We start from the raw sequence: 19,728 nt of genomic DNA on the forward strand, positions 1-19,728 counted from the left end.
TAAATCGGGGTGAAAAAGTAAGCAGAAAGGTGACGGAGAACAGAACAAACAGAAACTCTGACTCGGTGTGTGTGTGTGTGCGTGTGTGTGTGTGTGTGTGTGTGTGTGGGGGTGTGTGTGTGTGTGTGTGGGGTGTGTGTGTGTGTGTGTGTGCGTGTGTGTGTGTGCGCGTGCTCCCACAGGAGTGTGCGCGAGGGCTCACAGGAGGTAATTGATGAGAATGATGACCGTCTTACGGGAACAAGACATTTCTAGATAGGAGCCATTATTGCACTGTGAAACAGCCACAGAACCTTTCAGCCTGCATTTAAAAACTCCTTGAGACAGACAATAGTTCACACTGATGAATCTGATAGCTTGAATGTGCGTAGTTTGCTAAGAATGTGGGAACGACTTTGAAGAAGGGTATAATTCTTGGTGTACGCATGTGTGCTGATGCAGGTGATTAAGCTTGCTTCTTTCTGTAGATCCAACGGGACGCTTACTACCATCTCCTCTCCTGTCACAGTGACTTACATCTGATAATAGAAAGATTAGTTCAGAGCTTTTTTGACAGATAACAATCTCTCCTGACAGATGTAAATGTTAACACGTTTGGACAACACAGGAGCTGTCAGCTTTGGGTGGATTTGTGGTGCTTAAGACCAGCGTGAGCAGATGACATTTCGATTAAAGGGAAATCTTCCTGCAGTTATAAAAGAACTAGAGCTTGATGATCTAATCTGGCCCTTCTGGTTCATCTCGGGTGACTGACTATAATAAATTGGAGGTTATTGGACTGACCAGGTATTTATCGTTCGAGGGGGTTTTATGGTGCCCTACTGCCAAGGTGCAAAAGATGTGAAGCTTTTTTTATTTTTGTATTTTTGTCGTATAATATGTTGTGGACCTTATTTAAACCATCATTGTTAATGTAATGTAAATAATATTTAGAGGGGTAACAATACAGGCTTGAGGTTTAAGCTGAAATAATCGAAGGAGATGAACCAGCAGAATTTCTCATTCACCCATTGATTTCCAGGCCATTTCAAAGACGTTTCAGACCAATGGGCTCCATCAGGGTCAAGGTGTCAGCAGAATTTCTTTGAAATTGTCTAGAACATTAATGGTGAATGAAAGATGTTTTATAGAAGCTTGTCACTATACCTACATTATTCAAAGTAAGGTAGGATTTGAGGACTGACAATTTTTACTGATCAATGTGAGGTAATCACCCAGCCTGAACTACATTATAGATGTTGGCCTTCATTGTAAGAAATTATAAATCCTAGGACCTATTTCTGCATCTTTCCCCAACCTCATTGATAGAAAGGCTTTTCCATTGGCCGGTTAATTTTGTTCATTTTTACTGAAAAAATGTTGGTATCAGTTTCAGTATAGTTTGGTCTCACCAATTAGCGCACTCGATCATGGGTGCAATTTGGAGGTGTGTGTGCTTAATTCTATGAGGAAAGCAGCACTGCAGTTTAAGCCTGAAAGGGGCTTGTGGATAATTTGGATCTTTAAAACAGATAAACCCTGTGCAACTGCTTGGGTGTTCACCTTTCTCTTTAAGAACAGAAAATTATGCAACTGTGTGATGAAGATATGAACATTTCTGGTTTTATTATGATTTCTGACCCTGAAATCATAATAAAACATTAGTAATATTAACATAAACTCTAATCCTTCTCCTTATTACAATCATTTTCAGCTGTAACAGTAAAAGCTGCAGAACAGCATGGTTTCAGGCAAATGTGGTATCGGCGTTTTTTCATTATATTCAAGAAAGGGATTACAAAACACAGTTTATTCTTCCAGATGGCTCTACCGAGGTCATGCTGGTTGGAGTCAGTTTGAAAACAAATTTTTCTCTGCCTCAGAACAGTAGACACAACAACATCAAGGAAGATTTAAAATCACCACATGGGAGGCTGCTTCAAAGCTATGCTGACTTCTCTTTTAATCGCTTTTGTCTGCAATGACAGCCATCACTGGATTGCTTTGATACCAAAGAAAACTGTGATGATTCTGAGCCCGAACCCTCAAAAGGCATGTTCAGATTTGACAGCATCACAGCTCTGACAGAGCATTTAAGTTGTTGAACCAAGGAAAGTTCTTAAATTGGCCCCACAGGCTGTGCACCACAATGGCTTCTGCTATTGTTGACTGTGTTGCTAACTCACACAACGTGGAAGTCAAACAATACCTGAATTTGCTTTTAGTTCTTTTTAAAGATCCTGCTTTAAAGCATTTGGCATTCAGTCCCACATACTCATTGTGCGCCTAAATATAAAACACTTCCTGCTCACAAGGCCAGAAAAAAAAACATTTTAAATGTCATTTTAATAAGGCTTTATATTATTGGTCCTAAAGAGTAATTATAATCAGGTGAAATCAGTATCAATAAGATACAGTTTTATAAAAATTATTTAAATTTAGAGTAGTGCATCCACCTATGCGAGAGGTCCTCAAATCCAGGTGAGAAGGTCTGATGTCCTGAGACTTTTAGACGGGCCTCTGGTCCAACACACCTGAACCAAATGGCTGAATTACCTCCTCAGTACGCAGCCAAGTTCTCCAGAATCTTGCTAATGACCTCATTATTTGTCTCAGGTGTGCTGAAGCAAAACCCATCTAAAAGTTGCAAGACATTGACCCCTGAGGATTGGAGAAGCCCTGCTCTGCGCTGTTTTATTTCCAAACAAATTCTCCACTTCTCTGTTTACTCGCTTCACTCTGCAGCCAGAGAATTTATGACAACTGCTGTAAAAACAGAAAAAAGCTACACAAGTTGCAATTGATTTCTGCCAATGATGGTAAATGTAAAGAGATTGAAAATCATAAAAATAAAAAACCTAAAAGCTTATATCTGATGGAGGCATCTTTTGGACTTTTGTGGATTCCCAAATAGCAGACTGTAAAAACTCTGAACCAAGTTCATAAAAATAGCAGGCCATTGCCTGCCTGAACAAATCTGGATTCTCCTCTCCCTTCGTTGCTCTGTCTGGGACAGAGTCCACGCCTCCAGCAAGCAATCGCTTCTCAATACTGAGGGCCCAAACCCTCTGAACAAAGCAAAGCAAGGGGCTGATTTTTACCAGACTGAAAACCAGGTAGTCTGCTTTTCATGTTCTTGAAACCAAATATTAACATGGATTGAATAAAGACACAAGACACATTTTTTGACTATCTAAAATAAAAGTAATTAAGATTAAAGTTGACTAAAATTTCAATGCCTTTAAACACTTTGGAAAAATCCAGGTATGATGTAGGAAATCTTTGATATGTTGATGAATTCATCCACTCATGAAGCAAATTCATCCAGAATTTGCCATGTGAGGCCAAACCTCAGTCTTTCCTGAATTAAAATGACCTTGCAGTGCCAGAGCATTATTTGATTCCTCCTAGAGGGAAACCTTTATGAGGGTATTTTCCCATTCTTATCTTTCCTGTTTGTCCTTATGTTTTTTTTTTGTTGTTGCTTGATCTACTGTGAGGGTTTTAATTTTCATCTTTTGTTAAATGGAACAGAATTGTTAAAGGAAAAAAAGATGAAAATCACAATCACATTTCATTGCCTTGCAGATGATGAGATAATTGAGCCTATGCGGCCAGACAGAGCAGCAGTGACTGCTGCTGCTGCTTCTCGCTGTGAGAGTGACTTTTCCCTGTCCGAGGCGGCTGCTAAGCTTTTTATTGCCAGCTGTAAATGTCGAGAGAGAGACAAAGCGCAGGTGTTTGCCTAAAGACCATCTGCTGTGATGGCAAGGAGACAACAGAAACATTATGGATCCAAGAATGTCCAAGAACATAATTAGAGCTTGATCAGAATGAAAGGAGAATTAGAGGGAGTAGAAGGGCTGTTACATCCATGTTGATAAACATCACAGGACATATTTTTATTGTATCTCCCACCAACATACTGGGCTTAATTTTAATTGCCTGGCAGAGGTTGCCAAGTTGGAAATTGATCCCTTCAGTCATAACTTCAGTGCCTGAAATATTTCCATTTTCTAAAATGTACATTTTAAAGGCTGAAACATTAACCAGCTGCATTTTTGTAAATTTTACTCCTGGCTATGCCTTGGGCTGTTTTTTTTTTTTTTTAAAGTCTCAGTAAGCCTGTATGAAATCTTTTGCGAAGGTTATTTATTTTTAAAATCAGACTCTGTATGAATAAAAGAGGAGTTGGATGGCCAGGTGGCAGCTTTCATTGGGATTTCTTTTCTCAAATAATGAAAAGACAGAAACAAGTCAGTCTTGGTCAGCTATACATTTTTAGAAAGTCAAAAGGGTTTTTTTTTGTCAAAGAAGAGGAAAAGTTTCCAGTTTGGAGACAAAACACTAAAATCGACTCCCCACTGGAATAACTCCATTGAAGCAGGATTTACCTCTCTGCATATATAGTGATAAATCTAACTCTTCATAACAAGAAAAGGCTAAGAGGGGAAATGCTTCTCTCTAAGCCAAGAAACACTGTTTTAAATTGTAAGGCTACATTAAACCTGTTCAGCTGCTTGGTTTTTAACCTCCTACAAAGCAAATGGAGCTACAAGATTCCTGGCAGCTTGTTCATTTGCACTGGAACCCACCAGTTCAATATCCTGGTAAATTACTGCTGCTAAGCCTCTCTGGCTCCAAGGCTGGCTAATGCACTTCCTGACACAATTCAGTCTGGAGCTTTTATAGGAGATCAGCATCAGACACCTTACAACATAGTCATTTCCTTGAACAAGCACGTAAAGATGAAACAGTCCGTGGTCTTGTGAGTTTCTAACTGATCTTAAGGAAAACAGAACTGTGAAATAAACCCATATAGGAACACGGAACAGTGTTTTCCTCACAAATAACCTTAAAGGTCTAATTTTCAGACTATATTGATCGAGCCACGAACCAATTTTCTTAGAGGAGCTGGGACAATATTGAAGCACAGATACAATTTCTATTACCTGACTGAGTTACAAAGCAATTCCATATTAGTTTGTCAGAAATATCACCATCTATACTGCTGAAAGTGGCCTGAAATTTGCTTCTTGCATTTTCTAAAATTCATAAGAAGTAAAGCGGAAATAGTTTGTTCCTGTTCGTCAACCAGCAAGACGTCATCTCCAAACAGGCGTCAAACAAACCCACAAAAGCTTTTATGTTTTTCGGTATATAAACGTGAAACATTTTAAGACTTTTTTTTCCCCAGTTACATGCTGAGAGAATCACTGCACGTTTGATCGCAAAGCCAGATTGAATATTAGAGCTAAAAACAGGCAGTTAAAGGTGAACAACCACCTCCAATGAAGCAAAGGCACACTTGCTTCATTCTAAACTAGTTTTCTGATCAACAAATAATGAACTGATCAGGGCATTCAAAATGTGCGCCTTGCTAATGGCTTGCAAATAAAATCATAAACAAAAATAATCTGGTGAAGTTACATATTGATCTTGGCTTCAGTGGCTTTTTTTTTTCCAGAAAAGCCTGATTTGTTGAGGGTACAACTGCTGACAGATTCTCCCGTCTGAGATACAGATCTCTGCAGCTTCACAGCCTCTTGGCAGCTTCTTTGATTAATGCTCATCATTCCCAGCCTGTCAGTTGAGGTGGACGGCCATCTTTGGGTAGGTTGCAGTTGTGCAGCACCCTTTTCGTTTTCAGGTGAGGGATTGAGTGGTGGTCCATGAGATGTTTAAATCTTAGCATCTTGCTTCATGTCGTGCTCTTGTTTTAAGCACTTCCACAGCATTCTCCCTGCTCTGTCTGCAGTTTTTCCCTGCTCTTTGAAATGTTTACTCTCTGATGTTCTACAGCAAAACTCTGATTAATTACCCAAATGAATTTTATTTACTTATTAAATGACTTCTAAATTAAATTTGCACTGGATTTTATTCATGGGTGTCAGTGTAAGCTGGGCGGAGTATTTTAGGTTTGTCTTTATCAGACTCGAATACCATAAAAACACAGTCATTTTCCTTGAACTTCCCAATAATAATCTCTCATGTAAAATATTATATTGTTTGTTGCTGTAATGTGACAATAGCAAAAAGAATCCCTTTTCAAGGGACTGTGAACATCGGTCATGTTCACACAAGCACTTAGTAACCATGAACACAAACATGTAAAACTTAAATTGTTTGCGTTTTGTCATTATGGTTTTACTCCAAATGAAGATCAAAGCGGACAATCACAAGTAATGGCTGTTTATAAATGTGAACATGATGAGTCAGAAAGACGAGAGACATTTTGAAAAATCTTTCTTATTAAGAACTAATATCAGTGAATGATGATAATATCTGCTGGAGGCAAGAATCCAAGTCATTTTACCTTTCATTAATCACAAAAGACTTTTAGAAAGGATGATAAAAAAATAAATGAAAAAAATCTCTTATCTGGATTCAATCAACAGAAACCAAATATTAGAAATGCAAACTCCATTTAGGGAAGATAAAATTGAGGAAGAGTGGAGGCATGAGTCAGATTTTCTTCTGCAGCTTTCAAAGCATTCTTTCAGAATTCCACAAAGTGTAAAAACATGCGCACACACACGCACACACACACGCTTTAATGTGTGGCTTGCTGAATCTTTTTAGGTTTCAGTATGCCAGATTATTCCAGCCTGAAACTATGATTAACACGGTTCCCCTAGGCTTTTTCATTTGCAGAAAGCTGATCTGACACCAACAGTGTGAGTGCGACAGCTTTAGTGGTTCTACAGCACATCTAAAGAAGGCTTTTCTAAATACCGCCTCTATGAGACTTCCCACTACGACATGTCATCATCTCCACTCTTTCTGCTTCACTTCAGTTTTTTTGCCGTCATCTGATTTTTCTTTTAATCATCTCTCCTCTCATCGATGTGAAAGGGTGAGAAGGAAACCGAATAGCAATCAAGCATCACTGGGGATCAGGTGATCATCAAGTATTCAAGCCCACATCCACCCATCTGCTTGGACATAGCAGTTCAGTCATTCTGTTTAAGAAGAGACGACCAAGAGGTTGTCATTAGCACGGGAAAAACCAGAATACAAAAAAAAAAAAAAGATCAGAATGGGGATTAGCACTGTTCAGAGTAAAACTGCAAAAAGGTATTCCTCATGAATAAAGAATGAATATGTGAAGATGTGAAAGCACCAGAGGAGTTGTCAGGGAGTTTGACATCAGCTATGAAGCGTTACGCCAGCTGCACGCTTTCAGCTTAAACCTCCGTGGTACAAACCCTGGTTTTGGAGGTATTGTTTTGGATGAAGAATAAGGCTGCCAATTGTTTCACTGCCTGTCTGTCAAAGCGGAGATTGTCACTTGAGCGGGAAATTTCATTAGGCTAATTTAAGGAGTGGCAGTCTGAACGAGGAAAATGCAGAAAGGATGATGAATTTGACCTATTCTACTCTAACGGCTCTCTAAGCTGTCTCTTATTACAGCAGAAGGTACGGCTCAAAAAATACCCCCTACTTCATTCATGCTTAGTTTAATGCATGCACCTCGGATTCAAATACCATGATGAGCTGGAGTTTTCAAAGTGATTAGTTCCCCTCCATGATTTCACAATGTGCAATGGAAATTCTGCAGATATCTTGACTCCTTCCTAAAAATCCTTGTTATCTGAAAGCATGATGGAGTGCAGAGGCTGAATTAGGACTCACTGCAAGTAATTTGTTTGCATAAACTGAAATTCTTCCAAAGATATAAGCACAGATAATCTTTTAATTTGCAGTAAATAAAACATTAGCTTCCAAACTGAAGAGGGAGAGCTCAGCTTGTGTCCAAACACTTATGAACTCGTGCAACATACAGTTGCCTTGATGCGCATGGGAAAAATGTGGGAAAAGCCTTGAAATAAATAATTTTTCTTCTTCTATTTATTTATTTATTGCAGTAGCATGAGATATGACAAAACAAACCCAAAGAAATATTTGAAATGCCATATATATAATTTTGTATATTGTTCTGTAATCAAGCATTGTTCTATAAAACTTCACTAATTGGATATTTTTTTCAAAAGGAATATATTAATCTATTCCTATATTTCTCCATATAATTTGGATTATCCTATTAAAATTCTCTGAGGGGTCTCTTTAACAGTTTTCTGGAGGAAGCCACAATACTTGAACTTAAAAAGTTCAGTAATTTAGGATACCTTGAATCTCCCCAAGTGTCAAGTTTCTCCTGGTTTGATTTCACTGTGCATTCCCAACTTGAAAAGGATTATCTTTTTGTGAAATATAACTGGCGTTCACTCAAGGAGTCTTCATTTTAGTTATATTTATTTTTATATGATGCTCCAATCATACAGGTGAAAACCCTCAAAAGAAACAGAAACATCTAAATTACATCGTGAACTCAACAGGACAAATACACTGTGAAAACTCAAAATAAATTTCCACTGATTTAAATCATTTAATTCTACAGTATAATAAATTAACATTTTCTATCAATATGTTCTGCTTTAACTAATAAACACCAAGTGCATATAAATATATATACATTTCCTTTTTTTTTCTCATGAAACAATCAAAAGTTAAAGTCCATGTAAAACAGTATTCGGAGCTTACCGGCTGTCCTTCACAGTTTTTTAAAGATTTGCACAGTTTGTTTCTTGCATGTGATCAGCACTTTTGTCACACATGCTATGCCACTCTCTCAAACAAGAGTGAGAGGTCAGCCACACCTAAAATACTTTTCCAATTGCCAGGAGATTGACTCCACCTGGTTCTCATCTGTAGCAGGCAGAGCAAAGAAGCAACAAGAGGGGAGTGGCTTCTTGGCAGTTCACCAGAACACCAAGAGAAATATGCCCACAGCATCAGAGATCATCTTCCATACCTCATAATGGATATGCGGTACTTTTCCACATATTACTTTGGAGGGTATTCGAACCTACTGGTTGTTACGGAGGCTTGGAAACCCCAAGACGGCCCTCTTTCCTCCAGTTCTCCAACAGTGAACTGTGTGAACTCAGCTGCATCAGCTTGTTACCTGTAGGTGTCCCAGCCGCTCTTCAAAGCCTCCATAACTCTTTAACAATGCTCAGATTCCCAAATATGGATCTCTTTTTGATTGATTTAGTTATCTATATTCTGTGTGTAAACTTGAACCTTTGCACAAAGTCGTCCAGGGTGTGGATTGTAATCTGTCAAAATGACAGATGGCCTTCAGATTTCTCCATTTTAAAAAAGCTTTCCAAAGGTTTTGGCTCCATTGATTTAAAAAACGCCAACCAGCCAAACAAACAAACAAATTTTTTTTCCCTCCATTCACTAAAAATAAAATTCTAAACATAAAAGTTATAGTTCCCCAAAAACTGCAGAACAGACTTGTGCTACTGCAACAAATTATTAACTTATTTTAAGACTTTTTACACATTTTGCATGATTATATTTCAGACATGTACTGAATATAAAAAAAATATTTGCAGTAAAGTGGGTTTAATTTTTCTGTTTTCTAGTTCTCTTGCTCTCTGATAAGAAATCGAATGTTTGAAACATTTTAAGTTTGTTGAGAAAAATTAAGAACAATTATGGTTTCAAATAAAATTTTATTGAAGCCTTATAGGTGTTTTGGCAAAGCAGCCACTCAAACTTTAACACATAGTCCTCTCATAGGTCAGATGAAGATTTATGCATCATCTGGTCCCCCAGAGAACTGGAACAAAGATGGCCCATAGGTCTAAGTTAACTGGGAATGAAGGCAGTCTGCTCTGCTAGAGGCTGAATACATTTACTGGATTTCTGTCTGTCTGGCTCATAATGAGCCTGAGCCAAATCCATCAGGTGGATATGAAAACATTTCAAGCATGAATATACTGGGGTCAAACTAAGGAAAATTGTTCGAAAGAAGCTGTTCCTGGAGGGAAAAAAAGAAAAAGTGAAAGAAGCTTCAGAAACTATGCTTCATGCATTCATAGACGTAAGTAAACTGCAGTGGCAGTGGGAGAAAAATCGACCAATGCAAGTCAGTTCCTTTATCAGTACCTGCTGATTATGCAGAGTAGAGTACATGTGAGAGGCAAAACGAAAGGAGCGGCACATTAATGCACAAACCGCTGTTTCAGATGTCAATGTGCCGGTCAAAGCTATTAACATTACTGACAAACGAGACAAAGCTCTTCCACACACCAGGCCTGCAACATATAGAAGTCTACATCTTAATTTGTAGCACTATTTATGCAACATGGACAGTTTTCTTTTCTTTGTGCTGCAGACCATTTCAAAGTCGTGAAAACGTGGGTTGGTTTTTAAATTGTTTTTCCGAAGTCTCCATTAGGCAGGCCATAAGCACAGCTAGAGTCACACATTGGAACTAAGAGGTCTAAATCTGCAGTGAGCTGATAGAGCAGATGACTGGCCTCGCTTACTCCCTCATAACCTTTCTGCTGCTTCAGCTGTAAGAGCTAAAAGGCTGAACTGAACTGAAAAAGCCAAAACACGTCATGACGATTCAATAATATGTTATGTATGAATTAGATGGAAAAAAAATTATTCCCATAGTGGCCAACTTTTCACACAACGATAATGTGACTTTTTCCACTCCAAATCATCTGTTACCAAATGTAAGATTAAGCCACTTTACTTGAACTCGGAGGCCAATAAAATATAAATAAAAATAAAGTTCAAATATGCACTTCCTTGAAACTCCGCAGCCTTTTAGTATTGTTTTTGCCTTACTGGTCCTCAGGGCTGCTTTTGGCAGCAGGCAACAGACAAACTAATTTAGCAACCAGCTGTTAAGTGCAATCGACCATTTACCAGCTAAAGACCTGGAAAAAGCTTAGAGAACAATAATAAATCAATGTAATGCCTTTTTGTTCAGCTGTCCTCAAGGAAGAAGTCACTATTATTTATGTGAGAAAAGACATTATTGAATGGATTTTACTGCAAGAAAATGGGACTCCCCATGGGAACCTTTTTCTTTATCTGACAAATTGGTCATTTAGGTGTTTATGATAAAAAGTAATAAAAAAAAACATACAAATATACAAGTAAACATAAAATGAATAAAAAACTATTTAATTATTTCTAATTAAATAGTTTAATTTCTAATTAAACTATTTAATTATTTCTGATAAGAGTAATAAACTCATCAGTTTATTACTGATAAATAAATTTGTGGTGTGATGCAAATTAGGACATTAATTTGCATACAGATGTATATTCCTACTTTAATGGGTTCAATTTGCACTTGCTGCTCTATGATCACTACATTACATAATTAGAACATTTTTACTCAACACTTTGAAGGAATATTTACTTGTTTAAAACTCTGAAATTATTACTACTTAAAGTTTTACTCTTTAATGTGTGAGGAAGACCTCAGGTTGCTGAAATCCAGAAATCACTTCTAACATTCTGCAAAGGTTGCTCAATCTAACTCCCCTATTCAAAATATCAGAGATAATGAAGTTCCTCCTTCTATCACCTGCAGACCGTGTCCCTATGAATCGCTGCGTGATCGGCATCTGCTGCTGCTTCAGGAGATCGAATTGACAGATGAGAATAGAAAGGCCTGGGAATGAAAACTCACTCACCTGGGGTGTCATTCCATGACAAAGATACATGATGGGAATGTTATCGGAGTCTGGCCCCTGGTCCAAACACAGCTCATCTCTCAGACTGTTCTTTAACTGGAAAAAGACAGAAAAGCAAAATAAAGCAAAAAGGAAAGGGGAATAAAATTACAACAATAATGTAAGTTTAAAAAGGAGAATGTATTGTGGAGGACAACATGCTGAATTGCTGAACACTCCAAATTTAAATTTTGTTAGAAATATTAAGGAAATAAAATGCAAATCACTTTGGGTCTTGTTTATGTGCTTCTTGTTCTGATCAACTAAAATTTTCTGGCGTGCAGTAACTTAAATTAGTGTATGTCATGGGAAAGTGGAAAATCCAGTGTTGGTATGTACATTTTGTTAAAAGAGTACATTTCAAAATTGTAAAAAAAATAAAAATAATAATAATAAAAAACAGTCCTGCTTTTGATTTGAATAGTCAAGAATCTTCACGTCTCATTTCTGTTTTTGTTTAATGAATTATTTCTTGAGGCTAGAAATAATCTGTATGACAAAGGGTTCCAGATAGAAATACACACCCTGCACACTATTTACAAGAACTAGGTGCAAGAATCCAAATTTATTGAGGCTTTTTCTTAGTTCACACTTTACACTAGGTCAATAAAATACGGGATCAAATAAATACATTTTACATCACCATGAAAAACCAAAAATGAAGTCCTTGCTCCCACCTTCAAGCTTGACTGAAATTCGTAGCTGCCCACATGTGCAAGCTAACTTCCTCATGGAGAAACATTTTGTGAATAGATGGTTCAAAGACTGAACTATTTGGCCAAAGTGACAAAAAATATGTATAATGGAGTTGATGTAAGGCTTTTCAAGCCATAGAAAACGGCACACTGCTCCAGCTGCCTCAGGTTTGCCTCTTCCAGATGTTACATTTCAATGTGATTTAGATCAGTTCTCTGATCTAACATTTTCTTTCCAATCTCCTGGAACAACTTTTTCCTTTCCTTCCTGTCATTCATGTTTAGTGCGGTACACACCATGTCACCAAATAGAAAACTGACTCCTTGTCATTCTTTAAATTGACAGACTGCCTGATTAAAAGCTTGAACACACCTGTTATGCTAATTAGTAGACACAGATTACCTTAACATTGCCCCGCAGTCAAATTATTTTCAGTCTTTTATAAAGGTACCATAAGTTTTGCCAAGTCCTGTTTCATTAACTCTTTTTTTTTATGATTTTGTTGAAACAGTTCAAAAGTAAGGCCTGATTTTCATTCAGCTGTTCTATTGAAATTATTTTTTTATTGCCCTTGTCAGTTAGAAGTTATTTCATTGACTATTGTGGAGTTTTTGGTCTTTATCAGAGGGGTACAAATATTTTTGTCCACATGTGTAATGGAAAATTTTCTATTTGTCCTTTGGTAGAGAAATGTTTGTCCCTCAACAAAAAATAAGAGTAAAAAAATGAATTTAAAAAAATAAAAGCACATCGGTGCACATACATTCTGGAAAAAGTGATTTTAAACTTTATGCAATTCCAGAAAATACCGGATTGAGCAAAACATTCAAAACTTGAGTCGTTGTTTACTTAAAAGTTTTACCTTTAATAAATAACCTGCTGTTCGGTGCAGGAACATGATCTATGTGTTTATATCTAAAGAGAATGAGGTTGTGCGTACATTTAAGTATGAGTTGCCTCAGTGGGAACGTTATTAATTTCTAAATGATGCCTGGCACAGAGAAACAATCAGTCATGATCTAATTTGCTACATAAAGCGCAGCAACAGGAGAGCTTCCCACGGCACTAATAGTTTTTCATGTTCACTGGTTACAGTTGCTCCATAAGTCTGAGCCGCCTCAAGTTCTTTGTTGAAATTTCTACCTCCTAATTTTCAATGACTTTTTGACAATTTTCTTATAGATGGAAGGATGGATGGATGGATAAGCAGATGGTTACATGATAGACAAAAAGTGTATATTAGGAAACCCCAACACTAGTCCTTGAGATCTATTGTCCTCCAAGTTTTAGATGCGACCCGACACTAACAAATCTAAATCATGTGATTGAATAACTTCTTTAGCACGCCATCAACTTTGGCAAAGAACTTTATTTGATTCAGGTGTGTTATAGCAGGGATTCATCTAAAACCTGCAGGACAGTAGATGTTAAGGACCAGAGTTAGAGACCCCTGGGAGAGATGAATGAGTAAATATGTAATAGGCAGACTGACTGATCTCAGGCACGCCTGACAAACTCAAAGATAAGAGAAATCCTTATCTTATCAACATTTGGATAAAAATATTCCGTTAAGCTTTATACTTTAAGATGTTACTTTCATTCTTTTTTTTAATTACACAAAATACTGCCTCCTGTGGCATCTCTGTCTTCCTTTTGTTTTGTCCTTTGATGCTTTGAAAAAAATAATTAATCCATTATGGCAGGCTCTAAGTGGGTGGCTAAAATGGGAATAAATGGAATCGGTGCAGGATAATTACTGCCTGCGAGCAGAAAGTCACACAGACACTTTCAACTAACCTTCACCTTTTTTTTTGGCAGCTCTACAGAAATTTTTCAAATAGAAAATCACCATTTGGATTTGCAGCCCTTTTCATTTAGCTTGGCTGTGCTCCACAGTAAAGATTGTAAACTAATTGATCAAATTACATAAATTGTTGCTCAGAGCAAACCTTCAGGCATAATTTTCTTTTTTGTTTTTTCCTTTTTCAGAAAAAGAAAGGAGGACTTTGACTCTCCCTTATTTCAGAAATGGTGTCATGTTTACAGATGCAAGCCATTGCCTTAAACAAGTGTACAGGTTATCTAAATGATAAAAGCAGTTTGCTAAAAAGTTGTGTAATTCAAGAAAAAGTGGACAATGAACTGAAGAGACTTTTGCATTTAGATCAATTATATATCTGGGGAAAAAAAAAAACATATCAAAAGGAAGCAGGACGTGATTCTATTGGTCTTTATGTTCCCTGCCTTGTCGTTACTCGTACGTGTTTCTGCCGACAGCTTGTGTCAAACCCTGATGAGATAGTTGTCATGAGAGTGGATGGGGCTGGGAAAAGCCTGTGATGGAACAAAAAGATGGCCTGAAGTGCAGCATGAAAGGCAGATCTCTTTTATACTTTGAAAAAGAAGAAAACGTCTAAGCAATATTTTACAGGCCCAACCTTGGCTATGATGAGAACATTTGCTGAGGCTACGCATTATCTCAGACTGTCATTCTCATTCATGTACACCCACCACATAGACCCAGAAAGGCTTTGAAAACCTTTTTCAGATGCTTTTGTCCACGTCGACTTGATTAGTGATGTAAATCTTCTTTTTCACAACATCTCACATGTACACTTCTATGGTGAAAAACAGATAGATGTGGTAGGATATTCTCCTTTTTAAGTCACAGCCTGCCTGCCTGTAGGAGAAATGGTTTTTGCTTTTTTTGTCGGAGAAATGGTTGTAAATTTGGTTTGGTTTGGTTATAGGAGACGACTGGATTCAGTGAGCGGTGCCTTATGGGTGTCCTCTGCCAGCTGATGTTTTCACAGATCACTTTATTGACTCAAATTGAATTCAAATTCTCAGTTGCTGCTCTTTCTAATTAATGATTTCTTTTTCTCTGTGTCTGAGCCAAATCCAGCTCCCACAATCCAGCAAATTCCTTAGACGTACTTTCCTTCTTGAACTTCCCCTGCAAACACCAGAAGTCATTGGCTTTGGTGACTTTCCAGAGGTAATAATATGTTATGACAAACTTAGTACGACTTTGAGATTAACTGTTGCTCATGGGGAGAGATATTTCAGTAATCTAAAACTAATAGAAAAATATTTAAGCAACTTACTTGTTAACTGTCGGATGTTAAATACATGAGCAGTAAATATTGTGCTAGTTATCAGTATTGAACCAAAGAAAACAAATTGCAAGCCTTTAAAATTGTGACGCTTTTTAAACTGATTTTAGTAGAAAACTTTGCATTTAATTTCTTACCAAATAGCCATTGTGTAATGCAGTCATGTAAGAGTCTTGTGTTCCCAACATGCTGTCATCAGTGTTTGCCAATGTCCAGCTGTGTTTCAGCCTGTTTTGAGCTTGCCATCTCTTCTTTTAGATTTTTTATCATATTTTACAAAGTTATACACGCAGCCCCAAACAGAACTGACGAAAAGTTGCCGTCCTCCAAAGGATTTGCTGTGAATCTTTTATTTACGTCCTGAGAATGGTAAACAGTCTGTTGGATCCGACTTAACTCTGTCATACAAGTGACCTTTTAAAAGAGATGATTTGAATACAAATGCCTGTTTAATCCCTCGCAATCTTTGGCATGACCTTTCGTCTTCCTCATAAAGGACAGCGTCATATGCACATTCAGATTCTGAGATGAATCAAATGTCTACTAAATCAGATCCCCTAAGTGCCAAATTCGGAGTTTTAGATGAGCGGGTAGTTTGAATGACATTTCTTCATTTACTGCAAATGTCTGTCCTAGATAGAGCTCTTTTTCTCCTTCTCTAGACAAGTTATCATTCCGGCTCCAAGATCACAAATTCATCTCTGCTTCCCACCGACTCTCTGTGCTCCTCTGCAGTCCTATCACATATGGTCCTGCAGGGGTTTCAGCGTAGTGCTCGAGCTTATGAGGGCTGATCTGAGCTTTCTATCTTATAATGTCTCATGTTGTCACATATCAAAAAGCAATTCACAATAATCTGATACATTATTGATCCCCTGAGGGATTTCTGCTCCTGCTCCATTTCATGCACATGTCAGAGGTCAAGTCCACACATAAGTTGGCGAATCATCTTCTTGCTCAAAGGAACGAAGGCTAAGTGAGCCTCAAAGGAAACAGTCATCTTAAAATTCAACTTCTAAAGTTCCAACCAAACACTGGCAGAACATACAGGCAATTTGCTTCCCGGTGGCCACATCATAAAACTGAAAAAACAGACTAAGCTTATTTGGGAAATTTCAATTGTGGTCACAAAATCTCCAAAAAGTATAAAAGTGAACTTAATCAAATATTAAGTTCACTTGCCAATGTTTTATTCGAATATGATGTTTTTTCTCTGTGGAAGAATGGTTTGGTAATTTAAAGATGACTTGAGGTTATGACTCCCAGATGAGTAAACAAAATGGCAAACATTATTGTCTGAAAGCATGTTTGAACATGATTGATGCAAGGCCAGAAAACAAAATGCACATGGAAAGCTGTTCAGCCAGTATCCAAATGAACCACAATTTCACTCAAATACAAATAAACATTTGAATTTAGGCAATTCTTCTACAACTCATTTCATCAGCAACCCTAATATAAAGTCACCCTCCTGTCTCTGACAGCTGATATGCAACACCAAGATCAGGAGGAGACTTTTGATCATTTATATCAAATTATCATGGAGACATAAAAACAATAACTAAGCTTTTTGTCTCCAATATCTGAAGTAAATCAGACTAATACTTTCCTGCCTTATTATTATGTCCAGACTTATTTGCATTTGATACATATTTTTGCTTGGGACAAAGGCTTGACTCTGAAATAGCAAGCCTTTGGCTCTTTAAACATGTTCATTTATTGCACAAAGGCAGTTTTTTTTCTTCTAATATCTAAACTCTACCAGTGTTTTTAGCCTCCTGCAATGTTTCTTCTTAACTATAGCCTGTAGAGACAAAATAAGATAAATAGGTAAAATTAAAATAAAAAGTTTATTTTTGCATTAAGAACTGTTGTCATGTATTACAAGGTTTTTAGCTGTTGTGAAGTTTACACAATTGAGATAAAACCAGGATTGTTGCACAGCAATAAAAATATCTTGTGAGCAGACAGGTTAGGATTTTTGTACTTCTTGTCTCAGGATGAGCAGCCACAGGGGTGGACAAACTGTCACCTCTCAGTGATGCACAAAAACATCACACAGACAACTGAAGAAATCAGCAGAGCAAAATCAGTAGATGTGAAACCTACTGCTAAGCTTCTGATACCACTCTATGGCAATCCAGATTGGGGAGGTCAGCATTGATTACATGTCATTTCAGGTGTTCCACCTGTTGTGAATGTGAAGATTACAGTTTAATTACTGATGCTTGAATAGCATCATGATTTATTTATAGGTCTATTTTCAGCCCCAGTTTTAGATTTGTCTAATCTGTTCTTGTGTAATTACAGAAGCAGGTACAGTTACGGAAACCAAACAGATGTAAACCAGTTGTTAATGCAACTACCTTTATTAACTTTTCATGCAATATGTTGTGACTTATGGAGAACTGGTGTCCACAAGAAGCCGTCCTTCGATGCAGGCTTCTTGCAGGTTTCTCTTTTACTATATTGCTCAGTGTGTCTGATCTAGTGGTCAGGGATAAGATAAATGGGCTGCTGTGTCACGTCTCACGTTTATCTCATGAAGCAGAGCTCAGTCACTCATGCTGAAAAAAAAAAGGTTTCTAGAAACTCTTAATTTAAAAAGGTAAAGTTCAAATTAAAAATATTTTTTATTTTCATTTATTTTGTGGACGCAAACATTTGCGGTAGGTCACTGTTATTTTTTCACAATTATTTACTAATGCAGCAACTTTACAATTGGATGTTTCTCAGCTTTTCAGAATGAAAATTTTCTCTGGCAATAAGAGATTAATTAAATATTTGACTATTTTTACATCTTTAACTCAGATGTCCCGCTGCACAGATTAGTGACACTTATCTTAATATTAATAATTATAATGGCGTTTACAATGTCCATAAATAAATAAGTTCAAGGTTTCAACTTTACACTGCCGAGTACTATCACAATAAAAAGGTTTTTATTAACAGTATGGGCATTAGAAAAACTGAGACAAATACTGTAAGTGCTGAGTGGTGTGGAGCATGGTCAAAGACTCCAGAAATAAAACTTGAGAATCCTGCGGACTGCAGAGAGAATTATAGGCGACATCGGCAGTGTGCCAACTCATTTATAAAAGGATCGAACATAACAGAGACTCATTAATTTGGACATGTTTAATTGTACGAGTCCAATGGATTTAATTAAACTGTTTAATTAAAGGTCTTTAATTGAAAAAAGGGGAAAATTACAGTCTCTGAAAAGACAAAATCTGATTTGAAAGTATTAGCGTCTAAATGTATAACAAGAATAAAAATGGCCACTTTTTCATTATAAATGTGAATAGCACCAAATACTTCATTTCCTGTTGGAGGAGCTGAATATAAACCTCTGGGATTTGAGGCAGAGGGAAATTATGGTGCCCTGCTGTGATTTTGCGCTGCCGTGATATTTATTCCAAAAGTCTATACAATTGTTTTGTGGGGAGTCTTTGTAACCTCATATGTTATTCACATATAATTCACTGAAATCAGGGTTGTTAAAGAAGACTTACCACTCCATAAGCAACAGTGTTGCTGTACGAGCGCAGCTCTGGGTAAATGTTGGAGAGGAACCAGCTGAACGGTCGACATCTGAGTCGGGACCGCAGGGCCTTCCTCTCAGAAATGTCCCCGATGTCGATCCCTGAGTTCTAGGGGAAGGAGTAAACACAAGCACATTAGTTTTCCAGTTTTAGCTTTTCACTAATGCTCCACAACCTCAAGCAATGCAATGAAATACAATGCGCCTCAGATTTGAAATGCTGCAGTAATCACGAAGCTGAATTCAGGGCCTCTGGCTCCTTCCAGCTCTGCAGCAGTTCTACGAGGCCAACTTGAGAGCCTTAAATTATAAAGGAGCCCAAAAAGGACAATAAATGTTTGGAGAGGAAAGTCCTGGTGGGGTGGCATTCATTTAAGAAACCCGTTTTTGGCAGAAAAGAAGGAAGGATGCCTGCAAGCCACTAAACAGCAGATGATTAAAGGGCCTTAACTAACAAACTAAAGTATTCTGATAACTTTCTGACTGAATTTTTTAGAATGGATTTAAGTGGGAAAAAATTGACAGCATGCGCCATAACTTAGAAAACAAAAAGTCCAATTTTGACAGATTTTTTTTTTATATTACTCTTAAATAAAACATTAAAGCTCTTTGATCGGTAGCTGCTTGCTGAAACAAATAAGGAATTAACCAGTCCCCACCTATTGCATTTATTCGTCTAGCCCATGTTACAAATTACTTTCTGAAGTTCAAAGCATCAGGATGTAGAAGGTGATTTACGGGAGTTTGAAAGTGGAACCGTTGTTGGACTGAATGTTTCAGAAACTGTTGATCTGCTGATATTTGCCCACACAACAATCTCAGATTTGCAGACAATTGT

At 37.4% G+C, this 19,728-nt stretch overlaps 1 protein-coding gene across 2 annotated transcripts in view; it reads right to left on the bottom strand.

Moving 5' to 3' along the window:
• The window catches only part of LOC129361534 (polypeptide N-acetylgalactosaminyltransferase 18-like), a 124,736-nt gene that overhangs the window by 17,975 nt on the left and 87,033 nt on the right, over window positions 1-19,728 (bottom strand). For both annotated transcript variants that reach the window (XM_055032449.1, XM_055032441.1), the window contains exons 8-9: window positions 18,862-18,999; window positions 11,496-11,591 (exon numbers count right to left, since the gene is read on the bottom strand). In XM_055032449.1, the coding sequence (XP_054888424.1) occupies window positions 11,496-11,591; window positions 18,862-18,999 (234 nt within the window). The remainder of the gene's footprint in view (window positions 1-11,495; window positions 11,592-18,861; window positions 19,000-19,728) is intronic.

Source organism: Poeciliopsis prolifica, unplaced genomic scaffold, assembly GCF_027474105.1.
Source record: "Poeciliopsis prolifica strain line A6 unplaced genomic scaffold, Auburn_PproV2 SCAFFOLD001, whole genome shotgun sequence".
NCBI lineage: Eukaryota > Metazoa > Chordata > Actinopteri > Cyprinodontiformes > Poeciliidae > Poeciliopsis > Poeciliopsis prolifica.